Consider the following 27378-nt stretch of genomic DNA (forward strand, 5'->3'; position numbering starts at 1 on the left):
TCGTACAACCACGAACTAGTATCTCTTATACACGTCCATGGTGCAACTCAGTTCATGAAATTCCTTATTTTCTCACTGTTGTAACTAGGCATCCGACAATTCTTATGTTCACACCATGATAACTCGCCATGGGGCACTTAAGTCCTTAACTGCCTGAATTAAAAATTTTTAAATTGTCTGAAATGGAGTTCCTTGTGGGGGGCGATGTGCACTTGAAAGAAGGCGTCTGCTGAAAAAAACGATATCTGCGACATTTCCAATTTCACCATAAGAGTGATGTTGAACGTGCACACCAGCCAACATGTGACAACCGGTTATATCAAGCTGTTTACCGAATCAGATCACCTTCAACACCTTTTACTACTGTTTCATCGCCCACCTTCAGTTTCAACATCCCAGGACTTGGACTAAGCGTCCATGCGAATGAAATAAATTTTATCAATACTGAATATGTTGGGATGGTGGGTGGATGAGGTGGCAGACGGGGACGTCTGGGCTGGGCCTTATCTTAGCCTGACATCCTTCCCATTCTCAGCAGCTCTCATCGGAAATCCCACTGAGCGATTCAGCGAGGTCTTCTGCTGCACGAATCACCGGACTTGAGAGTTTCCTAACGAACCTGGTCGAAAAATACAGACTCGCTAACCACGAGCCCCACAATCTGACGAAGCAAAAAAAAAAAAAAACAAAAAAAAACAAAACAAAACAAAACAAAAACAAACAAAAAAACAACAAAATTCGTTAACAAACCTCCCCCTTACCATGTCCCTCTACTCTTGCGGTGGACGGACACACGTGACAGCTGCCTTTTGTTTTAAGACGAGCGCTGAACGCGGTGATCGATGTGTTGGCCGGAAGAGCAGCTGTTCGGGGTAAGAGAATCCCAGCTGACTTCATTCATTAAACATTGCAGCCTTTTGGGTCCACTAAAGTAAACAAATAAATAAATCTGAGCATATTATTGTTCTACTTTTATTTTTAACAAAATCTGCTCACTCATGTAGACCTGTTATCTTGAAAGCCAATCTCGTAAATCAGTTGATTAATTTGTAGATGTATCCTTATATGTACATGCATCCTTTAAACGTTGTCGATATATTCCTTTTGTGCACATGTATTTTTTGAACGTTGTATATGATAAGTGGAATAACTTGTAGGTATACTCCGTGAACATTAGAATGGACTGCTGCAGCTTCTGGAGACCTACTCACGTAGATAATTTTGCCCTTCAACCATTAATACCAGATGAGCGATCCAGTCCCATAGGCTCACCCTGTGGAAGGTCTTGTTGGTGGAAGAGGTACCAGAGAGTGACATTGGCTCACCCTGTGGAAGTTCTTGTTGGTGGCAAGGTACCACAGAGTGACAGGACATGTGAGTACCAGCTTGGTTCTGATGGACAGTCCATCGGTTCTCCCCCAGGTTTATCCGGAGGGAATGCTTTAAAGATCTTTTTGTTAGCTGAGACAAATACACTATTGCCCCAAACAACAGCCAGGTAATGATTGAGTACAAATATTTGTCTCCTAAAAAGCTGTTCTGTGTGTTTGTGGCTCTTTGTCTCTATACCTCACTATTCTTTCTGTGTTTGAGTTTGAGACACTCACATGACTTCATTTATCTATTTTTTTATTCGATCGGTCTTATGCAGTCTTTAGCTACAATATATTTAATATCAAGATGGGTAAAATTATTTTCCAAATGGTGTGAAAAGACTATAACTACAATCTAGAGTAATAAAGGTCCCATAGATAACTTAGGTCCGGACACGTGTGTGATAAGCTTGACTTCAGTCGCCACGTTCTGCTCGAGTGCGCGCCCTCCACGCGCCAGTAGCGTCCTACCCAGTGGGCAGCCACCCTGACTAGGCAAAGACTGATGGGTGCGCAATAAAATACCAGCGGTATTGGTTGGCTGGATCACTTGATGCTGATAAGAGGAAAGCGATGAGAGAGCGTTTATTGATGACAGAAATGAATGCTGTGTAGACACTGATTCAGCCGCATTGCGTCAGGACAGCTCGAGTGGATTCAGAGTTCGAGGCTAGAGCTTACAGCAAGCAGAATTTTTTTTTAAAACTTGAACGAGAAGAGAAGTGGTGGTTAGCTTGTAAGTAAGAAATGAGTTTTATAGCTATGATGATAATCTTTCTTGGTAATGTGGTTTGGTAATGGTAATTGCTGTGCTGTAAATGCGTTCCTGGATCCTGAAAAAAAAAATCCGCTTGTGAGTAAAGTTTTGTCATTACTCTGCAGTTTCAGAAAGAAAAAAAAACCAGCAACTAAGTCGAACTAGAACTCATCTTTCCGAAGAGTCTCGTCCAGATAGCTGCAAGAAGACATTTTCTTCTATCGTGTGAGAGAGAATGTTCTCGAAGCGAGAAGAACCACACGCCCCTAACGACATCGCGGAGGAGACTGGAAATGGTGAACTCAACTGTGTGGACAGGACGGACAACCAAGAGGACAGTCTCGCCTTGCTGGTAGGTCTTCCGTCTGGAAAGTTTATTTTAGATAACAGTTTAGGCCAAGTTATACATGTACATGCGGTGCTAACTGAATCGTATATCATGAGATATCAAGAGAAGGGATCTCTAGAGTCATGTGACCGAGGGCTAGCTTGCGTCATCACTTAATATGATGGTTTAGAGAGCAGACTGGGGCGGGGAGGAACTTTTATTTTTCTGAGTTTTTTTCCCCCTCCAAGACTTGCACACATCAGTCTTGCAGATGTACGTTGCTTCTGCTTACACTGGTCTTTTTATAGTAGTGACATTTGAGGCTTGTCTGCGTTCTTACACTTCTGTGGAGAGAGAGGGAAGAGAGCGAAATGTAGGAAAAGAGAAATGGATGGAAAAGCTACGCGAGGCTGAACGAAGTATCATTCTGCGAAACAAGGCCGAAGTAATTACAGTGGTCAAGAGTATTGCGGGGCTTTCCTTTCCCTTCCACGGGACATTTCAGCATAATTAGTATAATTAACTCGGCCGCTTTTCTGAGAGGAGTTTCAATTTAGTGGACTCACTAACTGCTGTGTTCTCACGGGGAAGAGAGGCGAGTGCAAAGGGCAAGAACATTCTTGGTAAGGACATACATATCAAGAAAATTCCCTTACATGAATTTTAAAAGCTTACAGTATGTAATCAGGCAACCAACCAGCCAGTGAGTAGAAAAATGAAATAAAAAAATTAAATTAAAAATAGCGACAACAGAACAACAAATCAAAGATTCGGTATATCTCTTTCCATCCGTCCAACATTTCTTCTCCTTTTCTCCCTTTTCTTTTACATTTTTTATAGAGGATGAAGATGCTTTTCAGCTAAGACCCGTCTATTAAAATTCTGTTCACAATGAGAAACCACAAAGTATTCTGTGTTGTCTATCCTATTTTCTTGGAAACCAGAGCAGCCTGTATCACTCAAAAACGCTGACGCGGGTCAAAGATTGAGGGCAACGGTCGCCCCATTGTCCCCCACACCCACACCCACCCTTCCCTCCACCCATTATTCCCTCTGAAAAACCAACGCTAATCGAAAAATCGCATCCTTGTCATCCCTGGCGGAAAATCCGGAAATAAATGAAGGAAGCCTTTCTCGACTCACTATTCTGGGCGAAGCAGTCAAAGCTCAGCATCCGGGTCTGCCTCACCCCGTCCACTGAAAGGTCAAGAGCTACTTGAAGCAGGTCCCATTGTAGGTCACTTGTTACCCACCCACTTGTCATACGAAGCAAATCCTACTCGCATGGGGCGCCAAATGGGGAACATTAATTATTTTCGTGAAATAGCTACTGGATGAATTCTATGATATAGCTATCCATTTAATTTTGTTGCTAACTCAATTGAGTTCTGAGCTGTTAATAGTCGAAAAACAAAACTGGCATAGTAGTTGATTGGAACAAACGTTTAACTTTGAATAATTAATTCTATAGCTATTCAAGTATAGCTATAGATTCCTTCTGTAGGGATACAATTTATTTTTAGTAATATCATTTAATTATATAACTATCCATAAAAACGAAAAATAACTCAGACCATTTCTCGCGAGTGGTAGCTGCTATCGGATCCATTTCTATACAGACGAGATCTGTCTGAAAAGTAATGGGACTGGTGTCGCAAACAATTTATTTCAATTCCAAACAAACTACACGGTTCCCCTACGAAGTTATCCCCCATCTAGTCTGAGGCACTTTTCCATCCTTCTCTGTGGTGATTCTATGCACTACTGGAAGGATTCTTCTGGGATGCCCCTCATCTCCGTTACGGATCTTTTTATGGCCTCCACACCTTCAAAACGGGTCCTCTTGATGTCCCCTTGAGCTTGGTGAGAAGAAAGAAGTCACATGGGCAAGATCAGGTGGTCAGGGAGATCGTCAGGGTTGTCCATGGGACATATTTTTCTATCCCGTCCCATCCTATCCCATGGCAATTTATGCCTGTCCCATCCCGTCCCATCCCATGGGACGTTTCCCATGGGATTCCTATGGTAATAACATCCCTATGGACAACACTGCTGGTACGGCCAAAACAATTTTCGCACTTGCTTTTAGCAGTGGAAATCTATGTTCATTTTTCCAATAATTTACTTACGCAACTGCAAATTTCAGCGTAAATTTATTTTACAATATCAAATATCGACTACCATGGGAAATACAAATGTGTGCTGTCCCATCCCATCCCATCCCATGGGACGTTTCCCATGGGATTCCCATTCCTATGGACAACACTGGAGATCGTTCCAGTCCGGCTGATGTTCTTCTTGACCAAGAACCGCCAGATGCTGAGGGCGTTGTAGACAGGTGCATTGTCTGGGTGCAACAACCAAGATTTGTACTGCCACAGCTCTCGTCCAGCAGTGCATAGAAGCATGGACGAGAAGGATGAAAAAGTGTATAGACTCGAGAGGGAAACCATGTAGTTTGTTACTCGGAATTGAAATAAAATGCTTGTAATGATATTCTGGAAGTCGATGAGATGTGGTGTCCAAATCTTTTTTCTTGGTCTGATGTAAAGACCTCGTAGTTGAAGTAAAGCAAGTGACTATATACGGTGCATGTATGAGTTTTAACATACTCATTATTCATCTGATTGGTTCCTACATAAGCATGTACAAATACCAATGAACTCCTCTAATTTCATCTTCTATGCGGAGAAGTACCGATTTCATGTGAGTGACCCACCCTGAAGTATGAGATACCCACTGAATCCTGTATTCATGCAAAACGTGTTTTCCACCGATGTTTTCAACCTGCGTAGAAGTAAGAGGTAAATAGCTTACTTTGAACCGCAAACAATGTGATACACTCACGATAACAGTTCTATTAGTTAATCTGAAAGTTTCATTGTTTCCTTGTGCAGGTACATTAGGACTAGAGGGATAACTATCATTGTTGTTAAAACCATCCGTTGTTTATCAGCAAAGTCACTCAGACTGAAGCCATCACAGAGATTAGACTTAGTTAATGGAGGTGGCCCTTTGATAAGCACCACAAATCTCAAGGTTGAGTATAAACATGAAACCAAAAATTTGTTGTCTGGTTATTAATTGAAATCTGTCGATGGAAAGGTGTCTTAGAAATTTGTCATTTAGGTTGAGTGTGCTTACGTAACATTCTCCTAGACCCTAGACATAACACAGGTACAAACAAAAGATAAAAAAGTAGTCCTTTGAACTTCTGGTCCTAGATGGGTGAAAGGTTAAAGCCTTCACTTATCTCGAGGTCAGCTATTTGTGAGTGTAGTGTAATCTCCTCTTCGTCAATGTCTTATCTTCCCTAATCCACAGCTGGGTCAACCGAGGGTAGTACTCAGGGTCAGAAGGGTATCAAACTGGCTAGTGACCACTTGCTCACAAATACTCGAGTTAACTTGCTAGTTAACCGTGCCCACTGCTACCGGTCGTTGGAGGAACCTGACCATAGACACAACATACAGTTTCTCAGGCCTTCTTCCACACAAAACTTGGGCAGCTCCATTGTCAACCCCAGGTGATTTCTCTCCTTTATTACTGCATACAGTCAATTCAACCTCGTTCCCGTATACTGGATGGTCCTCTGGGGGACTGGTCGTAATGTTTATTTTCTTAGATATTGGGGGTCTGTGTATTCAGACCATCGGTTTAGTACAGCCTTTTATTCTACGAGAAGATGACAATTGCTGTCTTTAATAACTCATACTCATTAACCACGTGGTTAGTGTAGAGCAGGAAATCCGTTGCCTGAATCTGTGTCTGGAAACCTTCCCCTGTCACTCCCGCAGCTTAGAGGAAATGGAGACCTGATTAAGGGGAGAAGAAGAACGTCAGGCTTCGACTTTAAGTTAAGGTCCTTGGTACGGTAAACCACTTATGTTTACTCTCTCATATCAGTGCAGTCTATAAGTCTATCGGGCGCGAAGGGGATGGGCAGAGGAGAGGAACACGAGGTGCTGACAGTCATCGCCAATGGCTTCCATCTGGCTCGGAGAAGGTTACAGACGATGCCAACGAGTCTAGCGATGGTCGGCCTGGCAAGTACCTGCAGTGGGGGGGAAAGTGGGGGAAAAGCTGTGGGGAGATGTGTTGCAGCCCTCAGCGAAGACTACCTGTGTGTGTTTGATAAAAATATCCCCACGACAAATCAGCATCCCTGGTTTTATTGTTGTTCTGCGTGCGTTTGACTGACCTAGCTAATGTCAAACATCTGAATGACATTCTTGTCCATGGTCAAGAACTCTTACATAACTATGTTCTGTTTTGGGACACATTTTATGTCGAGAGTTTCAATAATGTGCGCCTGGCTTATCGCCTTAGGCCAGTCCACATTAAACCAACAAGGAGCGATACGATGAGCGAATGGGCCTCGTTCTAGACTGCAATAAACCTGTCTACAAAGTTTCCATCTTGAGTTATGTTAAAACAAGTGTTGAGCGCCACCATAGCACACATTGACAAGTTTGTGACCAGCAGAGGATATCTACAGATGTGTAGATGAAGAGTGCGAACGTGATTATCCTAAAATACTTATAAAATACTCACTTATCATACACTTTGTGTCTAGCAATGACTTGTAAGAGAGCCGAAATTTCGTATTATTTTTAGGGACCATAGATAAGCAAATTTCCACCTAAACGAGTCTACATTATTTGCTTCCTTCCTTCCCGAGTCAGCAGCAAAAGCAAATATTTTATTTATTTTAGTTTCGAGCATAAAATTACCCAGAAATTAAAGAATTCAAATTTTAAAACCATTTGACCAAATATTTTGGTAAAATTAAAATAAGATAAAATAAAAATTTGTTTCTATACTTTTCTTTGGCTTATTATAAATTAAAAAATCAGCTTGGGGTCCCTACTTTTAGTACAGTGCTGCACGAAGGAATGGTTTAGACAGAGATTTCACAGTAATGAAATAAATTAGTGGCGATAGGGGTGATTGTACTAGTAACCCGAGAATGACCCCAACACGACTGCCATGTTGAAATCCGATTAGCCTGCTATTTCCTGGAGGTATAAAAAATGAAGGAAATGTATCTATAATATAATATTAGCATTCGTTGGGGCCCTATGGCGAAGAACTAAATTTAGTTCCGGATGTGGAGCATCATCAGCGGCAGGACAGCGACTTGGAGCCGCTGGGATTACGATTACACAGCAAGTTTGATGTTGTCCTGTATGATGAGTGGTACAGTGGGAGCAGTGTGCTGGCTGTGCCATGAATGTAGAAGTCTCTGCACCAGTCTAGTGCCCGAGGACTGGAGTAGTTACCAGGAAGCGTTTATATGGCCGTTGATAAGCGAACTGCTGCGGTGTGACATGCACCGAGTTAGTGTAGGAAGACTTGTCACAACCCAGCTGTTGCTAGTTACAGATGAGAGTTTTACTCCCTGACTCTGCTTTATGTGGGAAGCATGGGAAAGAACTAGTTATGCTTAAGAGATTTAGAGGATATAGCTGGCGACATGCGTCCTGCATTCATAACGAGAAATGCACGGCGATGTGAAGATCAGTGTGTTTGTGTGTGCGTTCGTGTGAGAGGAAATGTATGCATATGAGTGTGTGTTTGTGTGTGTGTGAGTGCTTGTGTATACACGTGAATGTATGCTTGTGTGTGTATGCATTCGTGTATGCAGAAGAGAAGAAAATGGAGCCCACTAACCATCTCTCACATGCAAGCCCATCTCTCTTATCGTCTGTCAGGACATATCGATCTGGAGGAGGAGACACAGCGATGAATTTCAGACCAAATGACAGGCAAACATATTTTTTTCTTTTTACCTTATCCGCTGCTTTAGCTAGAAGAACATAATATCTAGCCAAAATAAATCCCACCTGCAAGGGGATATTTTTAGGTAACTCTTCACGTCGGGGAAGCTCCGTGTTCTCTCCCTTGCATCCGCACACGCACGCGCTGGCAAAAGTACAAACACCTCCGCTCTTGCTGCCGGCATGGCGCTGTTGTCTTTAACCTCGTCTCTCCACCAACCTTGGAGGCTGTAAGCTTGCGAAGTGTAAGCTGTAAGCGTTTCCTTCTTGTCCTCCGTCTTAGGAGAGCGAACTGGACGGCGGCTCCCACCGTTAGCATCGGTAACGTTCGATGCACTGCAGGCGGCGGGTCTTCTACTTTCACTCCTTCAATTGTCACTTGCTTCCTTGCTGTGTGTGTGTGTTTGACCAAGCAGTCATCTCTTCCCGGCTGTAAAACCCGGACTAAACGAGCCTAACACCAACGCTCGGTGTCTTTGAGAGCGCCCGCGACACTCGCCTCTTTATTCTTTCTCGCGGTGTCTGCGTTCTGTTCTTCCATTGCACGTGTGTTGCCTGGAGATCGTCTCGTGTCTTTTACACTCAGTTTTTCCGACTGATTGGCGAGCACGGTGCCAGCTGGTGGTCTAGGGGAGGGGGTGGGGAGCACGAGGTCAGAACTGAGAATTGTGAGAGTGAAACCGTTATCTTGACACGTAGACAAAACCTCGTTTGGTCGGAATGGCGACAGAAGGTCATGAAGACGCTTCGGCCGCTGCTACAGCTGCAGCTGCTGCTTCGGAATGTCAAGGGCTTCTGGTAAGTAAACCATTCTTTGAAGTATTTGTATATATACACGGTGCGAATGCTGGTACAGTGGTGAGGGCACACGATGCGGTTGTTGGAGTGCCAAGCGATTAACAATCTGTGTCCGATAAGCCGTCATCAGACCAACACGAATGTGAACATGGAGCGACAGAATGTGGAGAAATTGTAAGGCTGGTTTTGTGGCAGAGGAACTATTCACACTGTATAAACTGTTTTCTAAAGCATTTACCACACTTGCTTGACATGCCTGCTCATTAACACTGCCACAGGAAAGCGAACTAGATTTATGTTCCAACTGATAACGGTTCTCCCACCGACACCTGGACAACTGGTGTGAACAGTACAAACAGAGGGTTGATCGAATTTTTTTCCCGTTCTTTTTGTTCATGGGGTTTCTGAATGAATTTTTTAAAGTTGTATTTTGGCGAAATGTCTAATCTGCTGTTAATTAAAAAGTTAACAATGACTGTTACTAATTATTAATTTGCTGGTAATTTCTGATATTTTGTAAGGTGACCTCACAAAAGTACTCAGAGTTCACATTGCCTTAGGCTTCCAGTGTGGGGTAATTAAGAATAACGAGTTTTACTTAATGCACTTCTGTTTGTCTAAAATAAATTTATTAAAATTACATTACATTGTAATAAACTAATGACACTGCTTTGGTTTGTTACTTGGCAGTCATGACATAGAATTAATGTAAAAGGTTAGCGATAAGATGATAAGATGGATTAAATGATAACGAATTGTTTATGCTTAAAATTTTGAATGTCGAACAGCAGCAAAACAACTTATTTTATTCCAAATCACAGGTCTAGAGCGGTACAAGAATGCCGCCATGTTTTACTGTCAAGTGATGTCAGTAAACCTTTTTCTTACTGGCGGGTGCTTCCGTGTTCGAAATGTTGATATCATGTCATACAATTTTTAATCTGAAATAGTGGATCGAAGTGGAGAAGTCTGGAGTGACAAAGTGTCTTTCTTATCAAATGGTGCTGCCCACGTCACGAATTAATGTCAATTTGTTTCCTTCGCAAAAGAATTTGAATTTGAAACACAACAGTTCTGCTGTAGACGCAGCTATAAAGAAACGGTTCATTTGAAACCCGAAGTTTGAGCGGAGACGATTAAGAACAACAGTATCTATCATTTACTCCCAACATATCATTCCGCTTGCCTTCTCCTTTAAAATTTTGTTTCAAGCGGAGTTTAATTCGCCTTTAAGCCAAGACTACAGATAAAATAATTTGCGCGCTTTTCCGGCGTACTACTTTCAATAAGCTTTCCTATCAACAGATATGTCGAAACTTCAACCGGCTAAAATACGAGCTGTTATTGATACATATTTTAAGACTTCTACTTGGCGGTCAGAGCTGATACGATTGGTCGGAAAATAAGTGGGTTTCCATTTCATTTTTAACGGCCTTACCATCCCCAATCACCTAGCATATTTGAAATTCTTTCAGACAATCTCTTGATCATTTTGTATGTCAAACACGTTGAACGGACAACTTGTAAGAGCCTCTTACAGACGCCTTCTTGTGTTTTATAGCTTGCGTGCAAGATGAATTGTCATAAATCGAATAAGTCGAATTATTTGATTATTTTATAGCAACCCCTACTTGGAAAAGACCCTAGTCTTTTTCTGTCAAATTAGGGATTTGTTTCACAGAGGACAAATCCAGTTTATAGTTTCTACTCGACTGATGGCAAATTCGTCGTGTACGAGAAAGGGGCGGGGAAACGTAGAACGATTATTATTATTCCTCGGCCATGAGCTTTACAGCAGGAAATAAAGCTTATGTATTCTTACAATCTCATTTAAATTTCAAATTCTTTGTCGCGTTCGATCTGATGGCGGGCTGTTAGGTGCGTGTGTATTTTGACATCGCCATTTATAAACATCAGTGCCGAGATTAATTTCCTCCAGGAGGAAAACGCGGTCATTACTCCTTCTATTGTTTCTTGATGACGCGAGTAAACAAATCAGAAAAATATAACTTGTTATATCGGTCTCCTCCTAAGGTTCGTTGTCCTCCAGCTTCCCTCTGCCAACCCGCTGCCATGGCGAGGCTGTGAGCAGACGACAGATGACGTCATTGAGTCACGTCTGACAACGGCATAATTAGCGAAGGAAAGGTGACACCGCGTGGCAGTGTGACACGCCGGACGTGTCAGTGACGATGTTTGCGGCAGACAGCTTATCAGTGTTTGTGGTGGCCGTCGTGCGACTCTCGTGGCGAAACCTCGCACCGCACCAGCCGCTGCCTCGCTGTCAGCGCGCCATCACGTTATCAAGGAAGGGGCGTAATCGTGCCGATATCAAGGGAGGTAATCCGAGGATGGTCCCAAGCAGTTCGTGTCGCCGTCCTTGTTTTCGTTGTCTTGTTTATGCCGCTATTTATTATTTATTTTCTGTTTGTAAGACGACAGCTGCTGGTCTCGGAAAAGTGAACTAATGAGGATTTTTACAGTTTGCAGATAAAATCTGAGTAAATCTCGTGTTACTAGCATATGTTATATCTGCATACCCAGGCTCGTTCTTAATCCTCGTGGGGTCTAAGGCATTGGGATTAATTTAAAGCCTAGTTAATTAACACATTAATCAAAAGCTCGGGGTCCTAGGCACATGCTCGTCTGCCTGCCTCTTAAGCAAGTCCCTGTCAAACCGTGTCATTCTTTACATCTGTGACTTGCTCCGCACAACACGTTCTTTAAATATTTTGCATATTTAAGAAGCAACCGTTTTCAGTTAGTGTTTCTGAACTTTAACAGAACACTACTATACGTTGATTTTTTTCCAATCCGTTTGATTCATATTAGTAATAATTAGCCTGATAATAAGTTCCGTTTAGTCCCTTTTCCTATACCGTTGGAAGTTGGGGTGTAGGGATGCTGACAAGGTTTTCCAGAGTAGGAGTCTATTTGCTAGGGACTGTTTATCTTGTTGTTGTTGTTGTGTGGAACTGTTGACGTGATAGTCAGCATTTATAGTACACGTTACCCTGTGCATAAATTCCTGGGTGACGATAAGGCTATAATAAGCAACTGTAACACGAGTGTAACAAAATCTTGGTGACCGTGACCCGTAAGGCTATCAGCCTGAGTATTTATATAATAAAATAGGCAAACATACTCTGTATAGACGCTTCATTAACATCTGGGTTATCTGTCCAGTAAAAGTTTCACTTTATACATTCCTTGACTCACGAACGAACACTCCCCCTTTCTCTCTCTCACCCTCTCTCTCTCTCTCACATTGTTTCAACACGTATTACTGACAGCTTGAAAATATTGCAGTATGTTCACATCTCTATGATATGGGGAAGACTTGAACAACTCCGTGGTGAACTGGAAAGACAGCTCCTGAAGGTTCACCAGTCTTGTGAGACGGGTCTCTGCCACCCTTAAAAGTCTACAAATTATTTCTTTACCAATAAATTTCTACTTTCGACGCGCAGTGCGTGTTTCAATATTACTTCATATGTTACGACAAATACAAAAAGTTTATAATTCCTTGTTTGTTTGATTTTATTAACTGATTGTTAGTGTTAAAAAAAGTAAGAGCTGTATTATCGGACATCACTAGCCTACCGATAACCACCTTTTCCTTTCGGGTTATTTTGTACTAAAGTTCGGCTTTATTTATAGTACATAAACACATACATATGTACCAAAGGTCACAATATTAATCCGTTGATGTGCTTTCTGTTGATGTTACCAACGTCGCTAATTAAGTTGTTTATCTCGCATGCCGTAACGATGGAATCCTTGTTCAAGATTTCTTTGTCCGGGATGTAAAACACTGAAGGATGATTATGTTCTTGCATAAACACTTCGAACAACCTAGTTTCTTTTATTGTTGCTGCTTGACTTGAAAAATAAACTGCTGGACAGATCTTGTCAAGAGACCCCCACATCCTGCCTCTTGCAGCTTTATTACTGTATAAAACGGTCTTCATAAGCTTTCACGATGTGCTGGACCTGAATTATAACTAAAATATGTCTGCACTAAATAACATAAAATCTCTGTAATCTGTGTGAGCCACGATGGGTGGGTGCGCATACCTGAGCATTGTTTACAAACTAGCGATGCCATGAAGTTCTGGCCACACTCTCAAGAACTGGCCTTGTCGTAGTTTGAACAAGTCTTTATCAATAAAAACTGTAGTCAACAAACCTGTAAATATTACTGGGACTGAGTGGAGGAGACATTAAACAAAGGCATGTAGACAGTGGCGGCGACAGGTCGGACTAGCTTGTTATGATATGCCACTGATTGTCAGATATAGCTAATGAGTTGTGAGTCATCGCTAAGACATTGGAGATGTATCTATCGTATTACGAGACATTTCTAAATTAGTATCAGACCCCGTTAATATATTATTAGATGTTGCTAATTATGAGATGCCACGTAGTATGAACTGTTCCTAACTATAATGATGTCTCTAATGTATCGTTAATGATGATGTCGTTAAGGGTTAGAAATATGAGTTAGACTGATCCGTAGCCTCACTCTTTTTGTTTTAATTACCTTTAGGTGCATTCATGTGTAAGGTTTCTAATATATGTCTAATTGTCTGACTGAGTGAGAGAGGGGACCATTCATTCATTCCAAAACCGAATGCTTTGTAAAAATAAAATAGTTTCAAAAGCTTTTTGATAATTTAGAAGGTGACATCACGAAAAGTTTGCTGTTAATTTGATAAAATAAACGAACTTCTCAATCTAAAGAACTACTATATTCCTTTAGACAATTAAAGTCTTTTTTAGGCATCACAAAGGTCTGACCATGTTTCACGTACTTTTTGTGTTGAAATAATAAGTGTGAAATTAAATATGGAAATCCATTGAGCATTTTAAAGAAACGCAAACAAGTTAAAATCCTAAAAGAATTAATATTGTTAGTCGAAATAATGGATGGAATATTTTTCAATGATTTTTTCCCAGGAAAGACTGTCAAAAATGTGAGTCCAGGTTCTAGACTGTCTGCCAGAGCTTCCGTTTTTAGGACGATGAGGTCATTTTGTTAGACAGTTAAGTTGTGAATGTCCGTAAGACTGTTGACAGGTCAGGTTATCGGACACGTGTACAGAATCTGTCCTACTGACATTTGGCGTGGGAAGGCGAGCACATCGGGTGATGTGAACTGAATACTTCCTGACATCAAACAGACGACGTAATGAGCTGTCCTCAGACGACTTCCTTTCTCTTTCTCTCGTCCCTCTCTCGTAATACTCTTCTTTTTTTAACCGACATCAAACTTACATGAAGCTTGAGTGGAATGATGGATGTTGACCGTTCTTCACCCCTCAACCCGCCCACCTGCCTTTCTCCTCTCCTCCACCATCACGTCAGGCTTCATTTAACCGACTGTCGCGTCTCTGTCAAAGGTGAAAGGTCACAAGAAAAGTGGTCTGCTGCGTCGATGTAAAAAAAAACTTATTTGGCGACAAATGGCTCCAGAATTGCATGACAGCTCCCAAAATGTTTCGTTTTCTGGTTTCACTCTTTCTTTTATATGCTTTCTGTGTTCGCAGGTTCTTTCCATCCATGTCTCCGCCTGTCTGCCCTCAAGCTTCTATCTCGAATCCCTCACCGCCATCCATGTCTGTTGGGATGTATCTCCAGTTCTCTTTTTCACCCCACATCCTCCCTCTTGACGACAACCTGGCCACTAGCACGTACTCTCGCACGTTATGCGATTTCTCGTTTTAAAAAAAATGAAATTTTTTTCACCTTCAGTTTTTTGACTTTATCTGAGCGTCTCGTCTGGTGTAAATGGAATGATATGACTTTTAAGTCGTGCTTCTTGTTTAACAGACTTCTAGGCTCTAGAAAACGTCAACAATCCACTTGAAGAGATTTTATTATAATGCACTTTGATCTTCCTTTAAAAATGTCCCTACACTCGTCACGAGGTTCTCACAGCTGCACTTAAACAACAAAATAAAATGTCCTTTTTTACAGTCTCCAGACCCATTATTAATATATGTTGACGATTCTGGACTGTCCTCCACGATACCTCTTTTTGTAAATACCTTAAAATGACACGGATAACTTTATGAGCATGCGTACCGACATTTTATCGTCTAATTGCTGTTTTCTGCATACATTTTCCATCGGGAATCCGGTTTCCGTGCTGTCGTCTTTAAAGGGAACGGCAAGTAAAGTTGGGCGGAAATCATACACACTGAAGTTCTGAATCATTTCATCTCAAAATTTTGGGTTTAAAAAAATAAATTCTCACAATCTTGTCGCAAACACAGCACCGGGCCTGTTCATGGAGATCATCATGTTTGTGTACTCTTTCGTGAAGGAAAACAAACAAAGTAATTACCATTTGATAAGAACTATGTTCTGTGTGTGTGGTTTTTTTTTTCCTTCGAGATCGAGTAATTGTCTTGTGGAAATACTGTCTTTGGTAAACTCTGAATATGAGGAAGAGATTGCATATACAATACCTCTATCACCATTAGTTTAAAAATAATAAATTTTAAAAAATCAAAATCAAAATCAAAATCAAATCAAAACAGACTTTATTGTCTGCCCAGGAGGACAGAAATTTGTCTTTGCTCACATACCCATACAGACATTTAACAAACAGTTAGGAGTAAAAGTGAGGAGTAAAATAGTGTTGATTGCACCAGTCCATCAAGGCAGTGTATGTTTATCCTAACAACAAACCTTGGGTGACCAAGGGCCTAAAAGCACTGCTGAACAAAAAGAAACATTTGTTCATCACGGGCAGAAGCCCACGACAGAAGATTAGTACATAGAGAGGACCATGATGCTATCCGTTGGGTGGGCAGAGGCTCTACGAGCATACTAGTTAGTCCGCTTTCAGTAGTTTGCCGGTGGACCAACGAGTGTCGACGAGATTGAAACAGAGGTCGAGTTAGCTCTCGCCATAAACCCGATGTGTCAGAATGCGGCTCGTGGTTACATCTTGAGCTCGCTGGAGGGACCTGCCAGACGTCGAGTTATGATGCTTCCGCATGACGCAAGAGATACGCCGAGAAAGATCCTGGGTGTCCTAGTGGAGGCGTACGGCGAACGGAAGGATGTCGACATCAGTGCCACAGCAACGTGATGAGGTGGTCGACGAATACGCCGCGAAGCTCCAGAATTTAAGCAGGCGAGGTAGAAGGCGGCGCAGAGCGTCGAAGTGGCGGCGATTGACACCATCTCGGAGGACTGCAGCCCGACCGGTCAGGGAAAGTGACTGCCCCCGTCGTCCGTAACAGGATGACAGGGAAATAAAGTGTAGCTGGCCTGACTGGAAAGTGTCCGACGGCGGAGGTTGTCATTTATGGCAGTTGAGTGATGGCGTTGCTCGACACCGGCAGTGAGGTAACGACGGTCACTGACGAGTGGGCACGAGGGCACATACAGGACTTACAGCTAAAACAAACTCAGGAGTGGCGGTGGTGGACATGTTTACGGCCAGCGTCTGAGGACGTTCCTATCCTGGTGGTCAAGGACCTGGTCGATGTGGTCACAAGTGAGCGCAGGAGGCGCGTGTCGCTTCTACTAGGGAAGAACGTCCTTGATCAGATAATGGACTCTACCGAAGATGTGGCGCAGGCAGTACAGGCAGCCGTGCATGAAGCTCATCTTGAGAAGACATTGTCAGCAAAAGGACTGGCTAGGGCCGCTGGCAACACGCATTAAGTAGTAATGCTTCGTGTGGCACCGACATTCATTTAAATTTTATGGAAAAGAGATTTTTGGCAGGACAGCGCCAGTCTTCTCAGTTTAGGTCGAGTTTATCTCAGGCACAAGTTAGAATTGCATGGCAAGGTCCTCACATCCAGGATGCCAGCGTCAGGACTGAAGTTAGGAGACGGAAAGGATCCAGTGACATCCCTTAAAACATGGCATCGAGCTGTTAAGTAAATGGTTGTTTTAAAGGTCAAAATTTGGAGTTAAAACGATTCAGAATATCAGTATCTATCAACTAAGCCATTCTTGTGTTGCCCTTTGAGATACCCGCCTTCCTTCCACACACACACCTACACATGCACACTAATGGACATATTGCCTTTCGAGAAAACTAAACTGACTGCATTTCTGTTATCTTTTTGCTTACTTTAAATAAATATACTGAGGGCTATTAAATGGGTTTTTAATCTTTAAACCCTTCACTCACCGACATCTCTGGAGATGCGAATTCAAATGGCCTCAATTTAGTCTACGATGATATTTCCGAAATGATGTCCAACTTGCTGCCTTTTCCCAAGGACAGTGGATCATATTGAAAACATTGCCTTAGTGATAGTAGACAATTTTTGCTGTTGTTTACGTGGGTTAGGATGCCATCTAAGATTTATTAAATTCGAAAATATCCACTAAAGTTTTTTGAAGAGTTTGAAAACGCACGCACGTATATGTGTGATGTGTACACGTGTACCTCACAGACCAAGAAATCAACTTTTATGTCCACAAGTCTTTGTCCGGTTTCTCTGTTTATCAGCGTGTGCTGGCCTCTTGCTTTTAGTCAAGCTTATACAACAGCATAAACCTTCCGTGTAAACGAGATATGACTTCTTGCTCATGGGCTAAAAGTATGTTCTAGATAACAGACAGTTGACGGAGGAATGATAAAAAGCAAGTTTGGGTTTTCCTGCATGACTATTTTTTTTTAAATTTCTCTTCCCCTTTCCAAATCTACTTTCAAACAGCCAAATTGTGTTTGCATTAATTTATGTGTATCATTTTTTTTTTCAAATGCTGTGTTAGTTCGCTTCGTTCGAAATAGTCGCACCGCTCCGCTCGAGACACTGGGTGTACCGCCATCTTTATTGCCAAGTCGACCTTCGTCCCCACCTGGCCTTCTGTGCGTGTGTTGGGTGGTGGTGGTGGTAGTGGGGATGGATGTTCTACACCACGTACACGAGGCCAACCCTCCCAGTCCCCCTCCCACCTCTCCTACCATGGCGCAGTCTTTTGTGATGACTGCTGGCTGAGTGCCACCTGTCGGACGAGTCGTTTCATTACATCTCTTAAAACCCGATCACACACAGCAAACTGCTTCCAGAGACTAGGATGAAGGTAGGAGGACGTGCTTTGCACATTATGTAACTTGATATGCCCTCCATCTCAGAGACAGGCAACTGTGTTTTATGACGATAGTAAATATTGAAATTACTTCTTCGAATTCGTGAATGAGAAAATAATTGAAGAACAGTTTTGTTTTTGCAAAGTCTAATAATGAAAAACAATTTTTTTCTTAAAGTCAGTTCATAATTTACACGATCATTTTTAAAAATATTTTTTATAAAGACGATTTCGTTGATTAATATAAGAAGAGGTTAATATTTGGTTACTGAGAACTAAAGTGCACAAGTACTCGGACCACCGGTCAGATCGAGTTCATGTTCACATAAGTGTGTGCTCGAACGGGAACATAAGAGACAGAGTGTGTGTCTGCTAAATAATTCTCGTCAAGAGTTATGATCTGCGGAAAAATCTGATGTTAAACAATGATTTCTGGTCTCTGCCTTTGCTGAAATAAGTCATGTGCTGACACACACTTCCCATAAAACGGTCATGATAGACCTCCTGCTATCAAGAAAACGTTTGTCTGATAATTTACATAAGTTACTTTTGTCGGCGGGTGCCAATAAAACCTCAATAGCACCCATTGAAGGTCAAACTGTTTTATTTTAAATATGTATGTATGTATGCAAAATCTGCTTGATGATAGGCATGAGGGTTCCGTTAGTTTCCGTTGGGTCGCCGATTCAGTGCGCCTGCATGAAGTTTACAGATGTCCTTTGTTGTTTTGGCCATGCGACTTATTAACGATGATTTTTGTAGATGAATTGTGATTATAAGCATGTCTGGATTGTGAATGTGATTGGGGGTCTGTCTAGTGTGGTGGGCATGAAAATGTGATGATATTGCTGATTGTTAATGTTGTACCGTGTGGTTCTAGCCCTCTCTTCCTGCAAAGAGTTACCTTGCGGGATAGGTAAAATCTTGTCCTGGTTTATCTTAACAATAAAACAGATTAGTTCAAATGAATTTTAAAAATCTGTTTTCTACCGTAATGTTCAATCTGCTCAAAGAATCTTTTCTCTTTTTTTATTTCCCCACCATTATTCCTCTTTTTACTTTTTATGCTCTTTTGCGTCTATTTACACGGAGTGGTCATCAGTGAGCTAACAGATAAAATGATGAAACCGCGGTTTTTTTCTAGTTCTTTTAGACTGCATTGTTATAATGTTTGAAACAACAGGGCGTGCCCCTCGTCTGCCATGTCCCCATTGAACAACCAGAAGCAATGGACGTCATTCCGAGTAAATACGTACGTGTTTTACATAACTTCAAACGTCTTCAAACATTTGGAGAGTTCGGTGTTCGTCCTGTATGTCTACATCCATATTTTCTTTTTTTCCCCTTTAAAATAGTTTTTGTTTGGCTGCATTTACAAATAGAGTGATGTCCTTTTTGCTAACTGGTTCAGGGGGACAGAGCTTGGTGGAATGTATATCTTCTCTCACATCCTTCTCGTTTTGGACTTGTGTTTTTCTTTGTTTTTGATGGGCCTGCCATCGCGTCACTTCCGTTTCGGTTGCTATAGTTCCCTTTTAACTTGAAGATTTTATGATCGGTTCACCTGTGCGCTTGACCTTTATTGATAATCGAACTTTTGCGTGTGCTGGGGCTCATTCGTCGTTGCAATCAGACTTGTACCATCTGCTGGATTCGTTGTATTTGCTATGGAGTGTATTCCGGCTTGTCTGACATGTTTGATATTAGGGCTGGTGATGGTGGTTCGTGCTGTGTGCGGACGCTGACCTTTGACCTGGAGTACAGTGACCTAAACACCGATATTTTTGTCGTCACCTTATTTTGTCGTCACCATATTTTGTCGTCACATCATCTTCTGTCATTTGTGAAGAGCCTTGAGCTTGTCCACATGGCGGGATATGGCGTTATACAATCTGGCGTTGTTTTTATTTTCATTATAGTTATTTTTATTACTATTTGTATTTTTATTAGTAGTAGTAGTGGTAGTATTAGTATTAGTATTAGTATTAGTATTAGTATTAACCGCGGAGTTATCTGGTCGCTGTTGAAAGCAGCGGAAGCAAGAGTGAAGCGCTAAGAGCATGTTCCTTCAGGGTGTGAGTATGCTGTTTACAAATTAAGCAATTATCATTATTAGGAAATTAAAAAAGTATCATGTTCGAGCCGCTGCTTTCACGAATCCAGGTAGTTTTTTTAGCCATTCGCTGATACAGGTAGCTTTACTGCTTTCAATAGATGTGGTTCTATTACTGTGGTTCTATTACTGCAGATTCAGGAAGTTTTACTACATTTGCTGAATCCACCGCTTTCCTTTATTTTTTTTTCACCAGCCATTTTGAAAAAAGCAATTAACTAAATACTAATTTATATTATCTACTATAAATATACAGTATATATATATAATGTAACGATAGATCTCAATAGTTTGAGAGAATAATAATTGTGTGAATGACATTATTAGATGTTTGTTATCTACCCCTATTTATACCCCATGTTAGCGTTGTCTGCCCTTTGCTGTTCTCGTGTCTCGTAATGCTTTCACGATGACATGGCGAGATAACCTGAGTGTAAAGAGCGCGCTTGTCCCTGCGTCAGTGCGTTGCACCGCGTGTTTAGACTGCTCCAGGGTTAGTCTGCCCCGGGGGCAGTTTGACCTGCTGGTAACTACAACTCCTGGCGTCCACACATTCAACGGCTGCGATATTGTGATGGCCTTGTGATCTTCGTCTTATCAACAACATTGCTGTTGTGTTCGGGTAACATTGTGTGAGATATGGATAGTCACCTCCTGCATTATTCTCTGTACAGTAACACACACACACAGTTTTGTTTTGTTTTTCACGACTGTTTTAGGTATCCTCCTTATTCTGCTGTATTATAAAGTGGGCAATGCATTAATTATGCAATCTTGTGTGCCATAAGTACTTTGCTGTCCAATAAAAACACAGCCAAAACTTGTTTGAGTAATGTACTTTCCGTTAAAGAAAAGAAAACAAGAAAAAGATTGTTGCATGATCAGGTAGTCTCCTTCTAATGTGCCTGGGCAGGTCAGAGTGTGATTTTTTGGTTTGTTTTTTTATTGGTTGTTCTGACTACCCGAGGCTATCTTTCTTCAGACTACTCCATGTGTGTGCGCGTGTGTTGTCTTTGCATGTGCGTAGGTGTGTGTGAGAGAAAAGAGGGACAGAAATTAATCTAAATAAAGATAACAGGACGATCTCGCCCAGGTCAGAGTGCTACCACGATCCTCTGTTGTGCAATCTCGCACTCAGCCCTGCAGACACTCCACCCACGCGCTGCTCGTGCAACCCACTCCATCCCTCCCTCCCTTGCCTGCACTTGGAGGCAGCATGTGCACCCTCGCCACGGGATGATGGCGCAAAGACAGTGATCACGCCTCCATCTTGTGTCCACGATCTGCTATATCCTGAAAATCAATGACGATCAACACCAAGCCTCTCCACGTGGCCAAAATTCCGTTTTAAATGAAGACATGTGAGGGGACACCACTGCCTGGCGTGTATTAACTCACATCAGGGGCTCGGATTTCGCTGCAGCAGGTCCTACAATCTCCTTCTTGGACTGGAGATGCGGTAGGGGGAGGGATTAGGGGTAGGGTACAGGGAGGGTACGAGATGGGAGGTGAGACAGCAGCTTCCATGTCAAGAAAAGTATGGGAACAGGGCGGTGGCCTTGCAATAGAAGTTTCACATCTCTTGCGTGATAAATGTCGACGTCGAAGACTGGCAATCAGTTCGACGGCAGTTACTGTCGTCCATCTGCTCACACAGTTTGCTCGGTGCACTGCGCCATGTGCCTTTGCCCCAGTCCACACTGACATCAAGTGGTCTTTAAATGTCCATTTGTTTTTTAAATATCTGTTTCATCAAGATGTATGTGGCTGCACTTTAAGTTATCTCTTTACCTGAACCTAGCCAAACGGAAGTCGGGGTCAGCCGCTATCGCTTATTGCCATTTCTCTGTGTAGAACAGAGGGCGATACTTGACATCGCGGTCTGTTAGGTTGTCAGTCAGACGGATCTGAGAGCACTTACGACTGGATGCATTTGAGGTCTAGACGTAAGATAATTTATAAAAAAAAAATTGTAAAATTATTACTTAGCCGACAAAGCCAATGTATGTATAAGTATATATGTGTGTGTTTTTTCTATGTGTATGCACAGTTGCAGAGTGGGAAAGTGGGGGAAAAAGAGAAAAGTAATGCTTATCTTTACCTTTTGAGTTGGCGATATGTGTATAAATCGTTCAGTTAATTTACTTAAATATTCATCAAATTAGCTTTAGTCAGACTGTAAAACGACATGTGTGAAGGGAAAGAAAACGTGAGAGACAGAGAGTTCTTCTAAATGAAAGTGAATTTACATTTGTGTACTGGAGTAACTGACATGTGAACGTATAAATGTCTACCCTTACTGTTCAGTAGGTGCTAAAAATAACTGGAGAGCTCCTGCTGCGTTATTTTTATATGCATACTACGAGAGGTTAGTTTACGCTTGACCGCTCTCTAACACGCACGCTCACAAGCACGCACGACCTTTCAACTTTCTTGCGAGTCTTGGTAGACATGAATGGGAGGTGTAGGGCTTTCATGCGAAAAAAGAGAAACAGACAAATAAAAACTACTAAGGGAATGAAATATAGAGTGAACTTTTCCTAGCTGTCTAATAAAAAAAAAATCCTTCATTACTCCATTACCATTACCACGTAGACTATAAACGATCAAACGACAGCAGTATATTATATGGGGCCACTGAAGGTGCCACCATCACCAGTCTTTTACAGCTGCACCGTCAGACGACAGGTAGGGGAGCCCGGGAATGTAATGGTTAAAACACTTGGTTATCACCATTACAGCGAGCGGCTCAGGGTTCAGACCAATCTACTGGTCACGTGACTTTGGTTTTAGCCATTTCTTTCTTCTTTTTTTTTCAAAAATGTTGCTAACAGCGTATACTGGAAGTTCGTGAAAATAATCCACCACTTATTTTGCATCTGCTTTATGTCCCTTGACATTAACATTTTTTCTTAGTACATTTGACCAATTGCGTACTCTTCAATATATATATAAAGACACAGGTAAACAAAGATTATCGTTGTCAGCGTGAATGATAATCACCCTCGAGTTAACAAGGTAGGTAGGTAGGTTGGTTGGTTGGTTGGTTGGTTCGTTCGTTCGTTCGTTCGTTCGTTCGTTCGTTCGTTCGTTCGTTCGTTCGTTCGTTGGACATTCGTCTTCGGGTAAAGTATTGGTGGTGACTTGAATTTCTGTCCTAATGTGTTCTAAGGCAGGAGAAGACAAGCCGGATACAGGTAACGGGTACACGGCCTTGACCCTGCAGGCCTGTAAGGCAGACGACGACGAGGTGCTGGTCATCAGACGACAGCTGTACACCCAGCACGATCTTGACCAGGCCTATCAGGACCAACGGGAGCCCAGCTCGCCCTGCCAGGTGCTGCGCAAACACTGCCAATGCTCGCCGCGGTGCGTGGGGCGCACGGCCCTCAGTTTCCTCCCCGTGCTGCGCGTCCTCCGCAAGTACAACTGGCGCCAGTCGGCTCTGGCCGACCTTATAGCCGGCCTGTCCGTGGGCTTCATCCATTTGCCGCAAGGCTTGGGCTTCGGGCTGCTGGCCTCTCTCCAACCCGTGAATGGCCTGTACACGACCTTCTTTCCGACCCTCCTCTACATCCTCTTCGGAACGTCGCCCCACGTTTCCATGGGAACCAACGCGGTCATTGCTCTGCTGACGGCTAACTTGGTGAACCGGGAGGCCGATGCCTATCAGGCGTCGTTCGGCTCCAACAGCACGCTTTCGCCGGAGGAAATCATGCACTACAAGGTCAGTATAGCTTCGGTCTCGGCATTCGTGGCCGGCGTCATCCTTCTTGGGATGGGGATCCTGCGCCTGGGCTTCATCACCAACTACCTGGCCAAGTCCTTCATCGGGGGATTCACATTCGCGGCCGCTGTCCACATCACGACAAGCCAGATCGTCAAGATGCTGCACCTGAGCTTCCGGGCCCAGTCTGGTGCGGGCAGCCTGGTGAAGACCTACATCGAGATCTTCCGTAACATCACCCATAGCAACCCCGGCGACATCATTGTTGGTCTCATCTGCATGGCCGTGCTGCTGGCGGTGAAGATCGGCATCAACGAGAGGTTCAAGCACAGGATGAAGATTCCGGTCCCAATCGAGCTCATCGTCGTTATCCTGTCCACGCTTATCTCCCACTTCGCCAAATTCAAAGAACGGTTCGGCATCGCCATTGTAGGCGACGTACCTACGGGCATGCCGGCGCCCTCCATCCCTCCCATGGAGCATCTACCCCAGGTTGGAGTGGAGGCTTTCGTGACAGCCATTCTCTGCTTTGCCTTGACGATCGCACTGGGGAAGCTGTGCGCCAAGCTTCACTCCATCGAACTGGACGACAACCAGGAACTGGTCTCCTACGGCCTGTGCAATCTCTTCGGCTCTTTCTTTCAGAACTTCCCATCATGCACCGCACCACCGCGTACCATGATGCTGAGCTCTCTAGGCGCCAAGTCCACTCTTAATGGCGTCACTTCCGCCGTGTTTATTCTGCTGGTGCTCTTGGTTGTCGGTCAGCTGTTCGTGTCGCTACCCATAGCCATGCTGGCGGCCATGATCATCGTCGCTATGAAGGACCTCCTCATGCAGGTAGGGACAGCACGGACAGAGATGGGACAGTAACTAGCTTATACACACCAGTAAAACGAGGAATTAGTCAGCAAACATCTAACATTATATAATGTGAGGTTTTGAGCTTTGAGAGTCAGCATCATAAGATGAATTTAAAATTAGATTATGTGATGAATAAATAGTTATAGGTGTAGGATATAAGTTTTGAAAGTTACACCATAGTACCACTAGCATTATTTCCAGATTGCACTGAAAGTCATGATGATGTAACAGCTGTCCCCGTCATGTTCAGATTCGCAACACCAAGTCTCTATGGTATGTGAACAAGCCGGATTTCTTCATCTGGGTGCTGACGGCCTCGGTCAGCGTGCTGGTGGGGCTGGACATCGGACTGCTGGCAGGTGTGCTTTTCTCCCTGCTGACCATCCTGCTGGTCAGTCAGCTGGCTCCGGCCACTCTCCTGGGCAGGGCCGAGACCGAAGACGTTCTCCTTGACCGCAAACGGGACGGCATCAAGCTTGTTCCCGGTATCCGAATCTTCAGGTAGGTGGGTTGGGGAGATGACTTTGATGGTGGAAGGAAGGCTTTTAGGAATGAACTTGTTGCCTATTGTCACCTTATTAAACTTATTGAATTCTCATTAAGCTCATTATTACCTCGTCGACTTTATTGTTACATTGTTAGTTTATTGTCACATTATTAAATTTATTTTTACTTTCTTGAGCTTATAGTCACCTCGTTGAGCTCATTGTCATCTCATTGCGGTGGTTATTGCTCTTTGCTCTCTAATGAATTTTCCTTCCAAAATTCACAGAAACCCTTATTTCCTGTTTTCTTTGCCAGATTCGAGTCCCAGCTATACTTTGCCAGCGCCGAGCGGTTCAAAACCAAGTTGTATTCGACCGTCTTTGACCCTACCAAGATCAAGCGGTCAGAAGTCACGGTTAAAAATGCAGCTCCTGCCATCGACCCTCTGGTCGTCGTCAACTCCGAAAAGAAGAGTTTGGACGGCGTGGCAAATCTTCCAGACGGCAAGCTGTCGACGGACGGTATCCACCACGTGATCTTGGACTGCTCGGCCATGACCTACATTGACCTGGCCGGCATAGACATGCTGCAGATGGTCATGACCCGGTTTGCCAAAAGCGGGGTGGTGGTCTTCCTCACGTGCATCCCCCCACGCACCATGGCCACCCTCCACAGGGCGCGCTTTTTCGACACCTGCGACCGGCAGCAGGTTTTCTATAATATCTTTGACGCACTGCACAAAGCCTGTGAGCCGGAGAGCATTGTGGCCAAGCTGTGAGTGAGAGGCTGATCGTCATCGTCTACAAACTCTTGAAACTTACGCATACATTTTTTTCTTATGTGTCTCCACCCACCACCACCTCCACCCCATACACACACAAACACACACTCATGCTGACATCTTGTGTCGTGATACAAATAAACTTTACAAAAGCACTTTTGTCCTTACCCACCCCATTCATTCAAATGTTTTGTTAGGGCTGGACAAGAACGGTTTATTGAAAAAATGAGATTGTATGAGCATTACGTCTTCTTTGTTTCCCATAATCTCCCCTTGACATCATCACATTGTCATATACACAAAAAAAACTTAAAAAGCCTTTCTAAGTAAAACTGGGAAATTCCAAAATAGATGAAATTTGTTTTTCCACAAGATCTGGTGCTTCAAAAATAACTGAGGGCAGGTTCTGGACTTTAACGCTGAATTGGAACTGTACTCAAACCTGTAAGACTTGCCGCTGGTCTGTCGTCACCAGATGGAGTGGAATAATTTGAGGTCGCATTCCAGAATGGGTCGCTTGATAACATATCTTGTATCTGGTCATCATGTTTCGTTCATTATTGCCCTGTAAATATGGTAAAGCGGATTTGCTAGCATGAGCCAAAATGAATAATCAGTCACATAAACTTACATATATTTCACTTTTTACCATTTTTCTTCGTGAAACAAATGAACTTCATGAAGGCATTTTTTGATACCTCTAATTTTTTTTTCGTTTTTGTAATAAGTCGGGAGGAGCAGGAAAAAAAGGTTTGTTGAAAACTGTGTGTGTGTCTTATTTCTGTCTTCTCTGTGCCACTCAGTCTCGCCTTATTCCAAATTAACAAAGCCGTGGTTAGACCGTCCTGTCGTCTAGTACATTTGAGTAAGAGTTCAGGGCTCAAGAGTGTAAAGTTCAAACGTTTCACCCTTATACGAGGGTTTTCTATTCACCAGCCTGACGCCAAGAGTGCAGGCAGGGACGCGGTTAAGTAGTGCAACTGGGGCGTTACCGAGCGAGATAGCTCTTCATTGTGTGTTCGACCAAACACAAATTTATTTTGGCACTGCTGAAATGTCTGTGGCATCTGTGAAAAATTGTCTCTATTTGCATCCTGTCTGAACCAATGCGAAGTTAGTAAAAGTCTACGATTTTCCATCTCCCTTAGCCACCAATAAAAGCTTTCTTTGAATCTTAACTGTGCTCTTAGTATGGCTAAATGGTTTTAAAACTCGATGCTTTATTTAGTTACCATTAAATTCTAATTTTTGTGAGAGAACGCTGACATAAACGAGTTATCTTCTTTTATTTCGTGGCGAGCT

The 27378-nt window shown here is 42.9% G+C and overlaps 1 protein-coding gene across 3 annotated transcripts; it reads left to right on the forward strand.

The window, feature by feature from the left end:
* Positions 1-1892: 1892 nt before the first annotated feature.
* On the forward strand, positions 1893-26838 carry LOC112560151 (sulfate transporter-like). Of its 3 annotated transcripts, XM_025231761.1 has the most exons (5): positions 1893-2109; positions 2256-2482; positions 23391-24785; positions 25060-25310; positions 25611-26838. In XM_025231761.1, the coding sequence occupies exons 2-5, from the start codon at positions 2366-2368 to the stop codon at positions 26071-26073; spliced, it is 2226 nt and encodes a 741-aa protein (XP_025087546.1). In that variant the 5' UTR covers positions 1893-2109; positions 2256-2365; the 3' UTR covers positions 26074-26838. The 3 variants fall into 3 exon arrangements, with proteins under 3 accessions (XP_025087546.1, XP_025087547.1, XP_025087548.1); XM_025231762.1 differs by lacking the exons at positions 1893-2109; positions 2256-2482 and adding an exon at positions 8215-9036; XM_025231763.1 differs by lacking the exons at positions 1893-2109; positions 2256-2482 and adding an exon at positions 17821-18099.
* The last annotated feature ends 540 nt before the right edge of the window (positions 26839-27378 follow it).

Source organism: Pomacea canaliculata, linkage group LG3, assembly GCF_003073045.1.
Source record: "Pomacea canaliculata isolate SZHN2017 linkage group LG3, ASM307304v1, whole genome shotgun sequence".
Classification (NCBI taxonomy): Eukaryota; Metazoa; Mollusca; class Gastropoda; order Architaenioglossa; family Ampullariidae; genus Pomacea; species Pomacea canaliculata.